The 8,997-nt window shown below is 50.6% G+C and overlaps 1 protein-coding gene across 2 annotated transcripts; it reads right to left on the bottom strand.

The window, feature by feature from the left end:
- Window positions 1-1,000: 1,000 nt before the first annotated feature.
- On the bottom strand, window positions 1,001-3,534 carry Prxl2b (peroxiredoxin like 2B). Of its 2 annotated transcripts, XM_027398457.2 has the most exons (7): window positions 3,472-3,534; window positions 3,063-3,267; window positions 2,684-2,735; window positions 2,053-2,116; window positions 1,881-1,956; window positions 1,579-1,697; window positions 1,001-1,027 (listed from the first exon to the last, which is right to left on the bottom strand). In XM_027398457.2, exons 1-7 carry the CDS (start codon window positions 3,532-3,534, stop codon window positions 1,001-1,003), a joined length of 606 nt encoding a protein of 201 aa, XP_027254258.1. The 2 variants fall into 2 exon arrangements, with proteins under 2 accessions (XP_027254258.1, XP_035294758.1); XM_035438867.1 differs by lacking the exon at window positions 1,001-1,027 and having other exon boundaries at window positions 1,652-1,665.
- Between the last annotated feature and the right edge of the window lie 5,463 nt (window positions 3,535-8,997).

Below are 8,997 nucleotides of genomic sequence, written 5' to 3'. Positions count from 1 at the left end.
AAATAACACCAGCCTCCCAAAATCCTGGTGCTAAGAACCCCTGAAGAGACCAAGGTGCCCCTCTAGAGACCACCCTCTTGGTGTACAGTTCAGTTGACTGGGCTTCCAGGACGGGACCTGACCTATATCCTGGTGACTCACGTCATCACTTGGCAGAGGGACCTCAAGACATGGGGAGCAATAGGTGGACTCTGGAAGCCAGAGATGGTCTAGATTGCAAACAGGGCATTATCTGATGTTTATAGATGGTCCCTGCATAGAGGGAAGACATGCAGGTGGACACTGTGGTCACCCTGGCTTGGTCTTGAAAAATGCTAAGCTGGTCACCAGAGCCCACCTAGAGGGAAAATCCCTTGAGAAGGGGAGGCCTGAAATGGTGGAGTGTCTGGAGTTCTACTCAGATCCTAGGACCTTGGGGAAACAGACATGCTCAGCCAGACCCAGGCTTCGCCCAGGACAGCACCAGCCACTCAGATCAGGAAAGGGTTTCCGGCTCTAGAATGGGTTCCATGGTCTTCGTCTGTCACCTCTTCCCTGAACTCATTTATCCTCCCACCTCCACCACAGACACAAGCAGACACCTGCCTCTCCATTCCCCACAACTGGGCTCCATTTGGGAGCTGGGACCAGAGTCCCACCAACTCTCCTGTTCACATCCTCCATCGAAGTGAGCTACTATGTTAGGCAATGTGGGAAGGAAATGACACTGTTGTCCCCAGGATCCCATAATCAAAGCCCAAAGTCTGTCCTCTAGGAAGATTACACTTTAGCATCCCTCCTGCCTGAAGGGACCAGCAGTATGGCAGGAACTGCAGAGCAGAGGGTGCAAAGTGTGGAAGCCATGAAGATGCTCACTGCCCAGGACCTGAACTTTAATGGCTCATTGCTGTTCAAGGATGAGACAATGTCCAGTATCCTGTCCCAGCGGCTCCACAGTGATTCTTTCCACTCCAAATGCATTCAAGGTTGCAGACGCCTCCAAGTCCTCATAGGCCAGGCATCACCTCCCACACACCTCTTCATCACACTGTAGGAGCAACATGGGTTCTGTCAGTCTGGTCACACTCTTCAGAGGCCAAGAGCAGTGCCCACCACCCAAATAGAGAGGGAGGCATCTTGGATACGGAAAGCAGCCTAACCCATGTATTGCTCCCTTCCACCTGGAGCACAGGAGGTGGAACCACACAGAGGCCTGACACAGACGCCTACGACATAGCCCAGCCTTCCTCAACCCACAGCCTTTTCTGTCCTGCAGCTCCTGCCCACAGTGGTGCCCTGCTTTGCCTGTCCACTGTTCTCACTTCTCTTCCACCCCTTTCTTCCTAGTCCCCTTTACAAGCAGAGTTATAGAAACACATCTACATCCCAAGGCTACCAACACAAAGAAAATTATGTAAGTCCCAGGAGGCTGTAGCTTACTTCCCTGTAAGTAATGCCAGGTGCAGCATTGTCCCAACGGGATAGATAAATTGACTGGTGGATGGATGGATGGATGGATGGATGGATGGATGGATGGATACAGATAGATAAAGAATTTGGGGCTGAGTAACAAGTAGCATCCACAAGGCCTCTACTCACCTGCGGTGGCTTGCTGGAACAAACCTCTGCAGAGATACCCAAGGCCTGCAAGATGTTCTCCTGAGGAACATAGTCACCTGGGGACTTCTGGATGAAGTGTAGAAGCACTTTGTCACCACCTGTAGCCACAAGCAAGCAGTCAGGTTGCTTGTATCTTATACCCACATGCCAGGAAGAGAGAGGGTAATCTACTAGCCAAGCAGCCCAACCCCCTACCCAGGTACCCAAGACGGGGAGGGGGCTATGAAGACATTGGCCACTCTGATGGACAAGATGGAGCCCTATGCCCCGCCCTGACCCACCCTTGCTGACCACCAGAAGTCCTCCACTCTGCAGTAGGTCGCCAGACAGGTTCCCCTGGATACCAACAGCCTTAGCCTAGAAAGACAGGAACAGGACCCAGGTCAGTCCTACAGAAAGTCCCCAGGGAATCCCACCATGCTCTAGCCCTATATGATCTTAGCCATCACAAACCTTGGAGGCTACGTCACGTACAGGTTTTCCCAGGGCAGCTGGTAGGATGCTTAAGCTGTTGTACCTACAAAGACAAGGGGTCCCTAGCCCAGATTCTGGAGGAGTATAAGTACCCACACCTGCTCCCAGTGTCCTGCTCCACCCACTTCTCTTACCAGGGGCTCAGCCAGACCAGCAACCAGCCTAACCAGGAGCATCTGCAGAAGCATAGGGAGCCCCAGGCTGAGCACAGCTAACCTGAAGCCCCAGAGAAGTGGTGGAACATGGGGACTGAGCTCCAATCTGGGTGTGCCCAGGGATCTGTCTCAGCTGTCACTGCCCAGCATGACAGTCAGTCTGTGACAACAGAGGACTGAAATGGGCCATGATTAAGTCATGGACCCCCAGGTCCCTCCTGTTTATGAAACTGCAGACTGCTGAGGGGTAGGCCTGGCTTGGACCAACACCCATGAGAAGACCCCCCAAAGAAGGGCTAGCTGAAACTGCCCATGCCACCAAAGCCCGTTTCCATAGGACAAACTGAACAGCAGGGCAGAGAGGGTGGGAGCAAGAATATGCATAACAACAGAGCAGCGGCCACTCTGTCCTCCCTTCCCCGGCTAGTCTCATGCTCCCACAGACTCACACTTACCGCTTGAAGCCCAGCTCCTTATAGAACTGCTTGCTCTCATCAAGATAGAGTTCTAAAAAGGAAAGCCACAGGTATGTGCCCCAGGTCTCCTACATTCTGTCATCTGTCCCCTTCACTTATGGTGTCCAGCTCAACCCAACCAAGCCAAGAGGAGCAAAGTGGGATTGAATGTCAGCACTGCTTAAATGGGCAGGGCAAGTCACTGGGACTTTGCCACCAGGTCTAGGCGCCAGCCAGCCAGTGAACAGGCTGGAGACAGGGCAGGGGAAGGCCGAAGGTGCTGACTGACACATGAACGTGTTCCTGCTGGGCCTGGAAAGGGATGGTCGGAGCTTGGCAGAGAGGCCAACCAAGGTTCGGAGTCCAGGAAGAGTCGCACCTCCTGAGAAGTAGCCACCATCCAGGAACTCCTGCAGGCCCAGGGCCTCTGGCCCCACGCCCACCAGGCGCACATCTTGTTGGTCCAGGACGCCCCGGAGGTTGCTGAGATCCTGGGCGATCCAACGGCACACCAGGCAGCCGAAGCGTCGCAGACCAGCCACCACACAAGCTTTATCCTGCCAAAGGCTCCGCAGCTCCACGGCCTGCAGAACGGAGCTGTCAGAGGGCGTGGGTTCATCATCTCCCTAGGTCCTGCAGCCCCGCAGCGTGCTGCTCCATGATTCGCAGCCCCACCGGTGGTCCTGCTATCTGAGCCACCAGCTGTACCCACGCCCAGCATGCGAACCCATGGGGACCTCTCACTAACCACTCTAGCCCAAGTGAGTTGGCAGGGCACCGTGCCTCACCTCCCCGGTCACTGCATGCTTCAAGACACACGCGCCCACGCGACTAAGGTCCACCGCACTCATGGCTTCCTCGGTTCCCTTCTGACACTCAGTTTCTTCTCCCAGTCGGAGAGAGCTGAAATGTCTCCTGTGGTCGGGACCGCTGGGCCACGCCCTTGTCCCGCCCCAGACTCCGCCCCAGATATCCCAGCACTTAACGCACACTCCCCTCCACCTTCCCGCCCCCTCCGAAGATCCATCCACCCAAGTGGAGGAGCTGGGTTACCTTATTTGCTTATGCATAAGCCGTTGTCCAATGGCGTAGCAGGCCAATCTCTACAGCCTTCTGCATGCGGTGCGCCTGCGCAGGATGCTTTTGCGTGGTTTTCTGCCAGCGTCAGGTGACTCCTCCAAGTGCTGCAGGGCAGTGGCATTGGAGTCAAGATTCGAAGCAACAACCCCTGACCCCTGCACCCCTCCTGTGTTTGTGTCAGCTTTTAAACCAACCCGAAAGAGATAAGCAAGCTCACAGCAATGTGCCCCTTGGAAGAGCAGCGGGCTCAGGGATCCGCTTGTCACTAAGCCCTGTGATGCTTTCAAGTTCAGGCCCTGCTTTGTGGTGATATACTCCGGCTTTTTATTAACTAGACCAATTAAGAACTCCATTTACACCGCTTGACGAGTTTCGTAACACTTGGGCAGGCTGCAGTAGGTCTTTTGCCCCTGGAACTGGCCCCATCCCCAGGCCCACAGACAATTGCTGAATCTAGGAAAGAGTCACAATACCCAAAAGTGGTGAGGCTGAGGCTGAAGGTCCAGGCAGAAAGTCAGGAACCATGTCACTATGTCAAAAGGAGTAGAGGTAAGGGGCCCGAGAGAAGGCTCTGTGGTTAAGAGCACTAGCTACTCTTCCAGAGGACCCAGGGTTTGGTTCCCAGCATCTTCACAGCACCTCACAACCCTTTGTAACTCCAATTCTAGGCATTTGATACCCTCTTATGGCCTCTTCAGGCACCAGGCATGCACGTGGTGTCCTTAAGGACCCAGACCATCACCTAGACCCCTGCTTTGGCAGTCATGACAGGCTGCAGAAAAGACCCAGCAAGAGTAGGAGGACAGGTTCCCCCAGCCTGGAGGTGCACCAATCCCTGAGACTGTTGCTATGCAACTAGCAGACCCCCCAGATACTCCCCTTACTCTACCCCAATATATACCCTGCCCCACTGCTGCTTAGGGTCCCTCCTACTCTAACAAGTTAACTCGTAAGTTAAAAAAACAACAACAAAACCTCTTTGATTTTGCATCGGATCTGGTCTCTTGGTTGTTTTGGGGCCTCAGAGTCTGGGCACAACACACTAACATATATGCAGGCAAAACACTCTGACACAAGAGTAGGGCTGGGGAGATGACTCAGCAAAGTGGCAGGCCTCTGTAGTCCTAGTTCTGGGCAAGTAAAGACACGAGTGTCCTCAGGGCTCACTGGCCAGCTAGTCTAGCTGAATCAGTGAGCTCCACGTTCAATAATAGACCTTGTCTCAAGAAATACAATGGAGAAGGACTGTGGAAGACACTTAGATCAACTACTGGCCTCCACCAGCACACACGGGCACACAAACATACATATAAAAAGGAAAGAAAATTTTAAAAGAGCCCAGAGGAGGAGCTGGTCTGTAAAGAATGGCCACTGGTTCCAGTGGCACCACCAGAAGATAAGCCAGCAGTGGGGCTTCTCCACCTGTTCTTCAGTGTTGAGAGGTACAGGAGCAGAGGGTCCCAAGAGGGTGGGAAGAAGTCTGCAGGAAGTTTGCCTGCTGAGCGAGAAGAACCTAGTCTGTTAGACTGCTCGCTCACACACACCTACACAGTGTGGCAGAACCCCACCTCCACCCTCATGGGGTCCCAAATGGACCTGGGAATTAAAATGAGGTGTCACAGATGAACAGGAGGAAAGCACTATATAGTCTTCACTCCAAGTATCACAGGACAGCGGCACCTAAACTAAGAATATGAAGCCCTGGAAACACAAGGCCATTCCTGTGTGCTACACAGGACAAAGAATAACAGTAAGCTGGGAGGAAGTGTGTAAATTATGTGTGGGGACCAACCTGTGACTTATTTGAACAGGATATCTTCAGAATTCAATCAGGACTGCTGACTTCCTACCCTTGGGGATAGGGTTGTTGTGTTTTCCTCCAGGGTAAAGAGGGTCATTTTGCACAATCATCATAGCTTCTGCTTTTATTGGTTCTTATGCCAAACCAGCAAAGTCGACATGGTATTGTTAGGAATAAATTTAGCATGTGGGGGATTTTGATGGATTCCATGGTGGGCAAGTGACAAACATGCCAGCTTAAGTGAGAAGCTTAAGTGAGAAGTCCCAACCTCAGAAGGCACCTGGGTCTATTCATCCGTAAACTTTAGTCCATCAACTTGTGTCAGCTTTCACTTGGTCACACTACAGTAACAACCTCAAACCTCAGTTGATCTGTTATGTCCAGATCACAGAGTATCCCCAAAACCAACAAGGAGACCGAATCCCGTATGTTAAAAGCAAAGAGCCTTTATTCAAGTTTGAACTCAGACTCCCTGTGTGTCCAATGCATTGGCACTTCAGAGAGCCTCGAGCTCAGCTGGGGTGAGGTTTTTATCATAGCAGAGGTTGGGGTGAGGGATTTTTTAAGGTTCAGCGCCCCTCTGATTGGCTGATATTTGTCCAGGGGTGTCTTGGTAAAAGGGGAAGGGTGTGTGCTTAGGCTAAGGGACATCAGGTGATCCTATGAACAATGGTTGGAGCATTAGGAATTTCCTTTGGAACATTAGGTACCCATCCCTTGGATGGTCTGTCCCTGGGTGGTGCCTGGCTGGTCTCTGTTTGTGGTCTTTCCTGGAACCAGGTATTGCCTTAGAATAATCTGAAACATAGGCCTCTATTGAGTTTATCATGGTTGGTCCCTATAGACCACAGAAACCAAGTTTTACCTCCTGCTCATGTGTGTCAGAAGGGTGGGTCTCTGCTCCTGGTGCTTGCTTCATTCTGAGATCCAGGCTAAGGGATCCATGGCACCCCAGAACATGCCTTTCTCCTGTCAGAGCAGAACTGGGTCACATACTATTGGCTATGTGACCAACTGCTATGCTCACATACTATTGGCCAGAGTTCAGCAATGGCCAGGTGGATGCTGGGGATGGAGAAGCATATGTCTTCCACAAAGCTTTCCTAGCCTGGAAATGAGCAAGCTATCACCCATCACTGTTATCAGAAAATATGAGACTCGAAGCATAAATGGAAGGGATGGGGTATGGTTACTTGTTGGCATAGCATCCTGCAGGGGTCTGGGTATATGTACCCACAAACGGGGTGGTGTAGAGGTCCCTCTAGAATTATCAGGGCAAGCACAACCTTGAACAAAGTCTCTGAACAGTGGTTGTATAGAAGAAGGGGAATCCATCTATCTTAGTCATTGTGCTGTTGCTGTGAGAAGACACCGTGACCAAGGCAGCTATTGTAAAAGAAGGCATTTAGTAGAGAACTTGCTTCCACTTTTAGAGGTTTAGTCCATTTTCATCATGGCAGTGAGCATGGCAGAATGCAGGCAGGCACTGGAGTAGTACCTGAGAGCTACATCCTGATTGATAAGCAGGGGGAGAGAAGAGGAGTGAGGGATGAGAGAGAGAGAGAGAGAGACAGAGAGAGAGAGAGACAGAGAGAGACAGAGAGAGAGAGAGAGAGGAGAGAGAGAGAGGGAGAGAGAGAGAGAGAGAGAGAGAGAGAGAGAGCATGCTAGCATGGGCCTGATATAGGCTTTTGAAACCTCAAAGCCCACCCTCAGTAATACACTTCCTCCAACAAGGCCACACCTGTCCTTCTAATCTCTTCAAATAGTGTCACTCACTTGTGACTAAGTATTCAAATATCTGAGCCTATGGGGCCATTCGTACTCAACCAACCACATCATCCTTGACTCACATTGCAGATATAGAGGGAAAGGCCAAGAGGAGCCTGGCTCTTCCTTCTAGAGATGTCAAAAGCCAAATAGCCCTCACAGGTCACTGCTCCAGGCTGCCATATCTTACCAAATCATGGTAGTGTGGCTGATCTGGGGGAGTCGGAGGCGGTAGACACCATGGTTGGCAGCAAAATGATCCATGAAGAGGTGAGAATGGAAATTCAGTTCATCCTGACTTAGACCGAATCAAACTTTGGAGTCTGATGCCAGACAGTTTATTGCCAGCGTATTTAAACACAGTGCAATTTGGAAACATTTCCTAGTATAATATAATCTCTGGCACACGAAGATATAATTACATCGAAACACAACTCAAAATCCTTGCCATTTCTTCCAAGATGATAGGTTTTAGAGATAGGCTGCCTGTTTTAACTTCAGGGCCTAGGGAAAGATCTGGTGTGGTCTTGGTCATACAGATAGCACAGAGGTCATTTGGGGTATTAGCCACCTCCAATACTGGTTGTGGAAGCTTGAAGGAGCCCCTGGCTATACAGATAATGCAAGGGTCATATAGACTACTAGCCACTTCTGGTCCTGGTTGTGGGAGCTTGATAATGGCCTGGTCCTACAGATAACACAGATCACCAGGCTGTTAATCACCTCCAATTCCCAGCCTTCTGATGGAAAAACAGGTTTTATGCATAATGGGACTTTCTTTAGACTGTCAGCTCCCAAATAATGACACAGCGACTTCTTACTAAGTATGAAAGCTTAGCCTTCGCTTAGGCTTATTCCCAACTAGCTCTTAATATTTAAATCAACCCATTTACGGTAATCTATGTTCTGCCTCGTGTCTTGTTACCTCTCCTCAGTACAGTCCAACTTCCTCTACACCTCACTGGTGAATCTCCTACCGCTCAGATTCTCCCCCAAGGTCCTCTCTCTCCATGAAGTCCTGCCTTTCCCCTCCCGCCTAGCTATTGGCCATTCAGCTCTTTATTAGACCAGTCAGAAGGTACTTTAGATGGGTGAGGTGAAACAGAGACATCTTCACAGTGTGATTAAATATCCTGTAACATATTTATCTTTCATTTGAGAGACAGTCCTGTGTGCTTAGCATGCCTGGTTTTTCTGGTGATCTGTGGGTGCAAGGACCTTTGTGCTCCAAACACTAATCTACTGTGCAGCTGCTGAATGTAAGGGTATGACAACCCACCCACCCCTCACCCACACACACACAGGATCTCACTTCAGAGCCAGTAGTGGCACACACCTTTAATCCTAGCACTCTGGAAGCAGATACAGGCAGATCTCTGTGAGTTCAAGGACAGCCTGGTCTACATAATGAGTTCTAGGACAGTCAGGACTACAAAGAGAGACCCTGTCTCAAACAAAAAATAACAAAAAAGATGTCACTTTAGTCTTCTACAGGCCAGGGGATTCTGGAGAAGCCCACAGGAACACTATTGTGTAGCTATTTATTCCCATTTGAAAATGGCCCTCCTAGAGGCAGGAGGAAAGTTCTTGAAACTCTGAAAGGAAAGGAAACTTACAAGGCTTAAAGGAAGTTTCTAAAACTGAGAGGATTCACAAGGCCCCT

This window comes from Cricetulus griseus, chromosome 2 (assembly GCF_003668045.3).
Source record: "Cricetulus griseus strain 17A/GY chromosome 2, alternate assembly CriGri-PICRH-1.0, whole genome shotgun sequence".
Classification (NCBI taxonomy): domain Eukaryota; kingdom Metazoa; phylum Chordata; class Mammalia; order Rodentia; family Cricetidae; genus Cricetulus; species Cricetulus griseus.
Note: the sequence above shows the minus strand (reverse complement) of the source record. Positions and strands in the feature narration are given on the sequence as shown.

What these genes read in the sequence shown, in the direction of transcription:
- Prxl2b (XM_027398457.2), bottom strand. Translation starts at nt 3,534, where the DNA reads ATGAGTGCGGTGGACCTTAGTCGCGTGGGCGCGTGTGTCTTGAAGCAT. An exon ending in TGGTGGCTACTTCTCAGGAG is followed by an intron (nt 2,736 to 3,062) that starts GTGCGACTCTTC and finishes TTTCCTTTTTAG; the next exon opens with AACTCTATCTTGATGAGAGC. An exon ending in TACGTGACGTAGCCTCCAAG is followed by an intron (nt 1,957 to 2,052) that starts GTTTGTGATGGC and finishes CTGTCTTTCTAG; the next exon opens with GCTAAGGCTGTTGGTATCCA.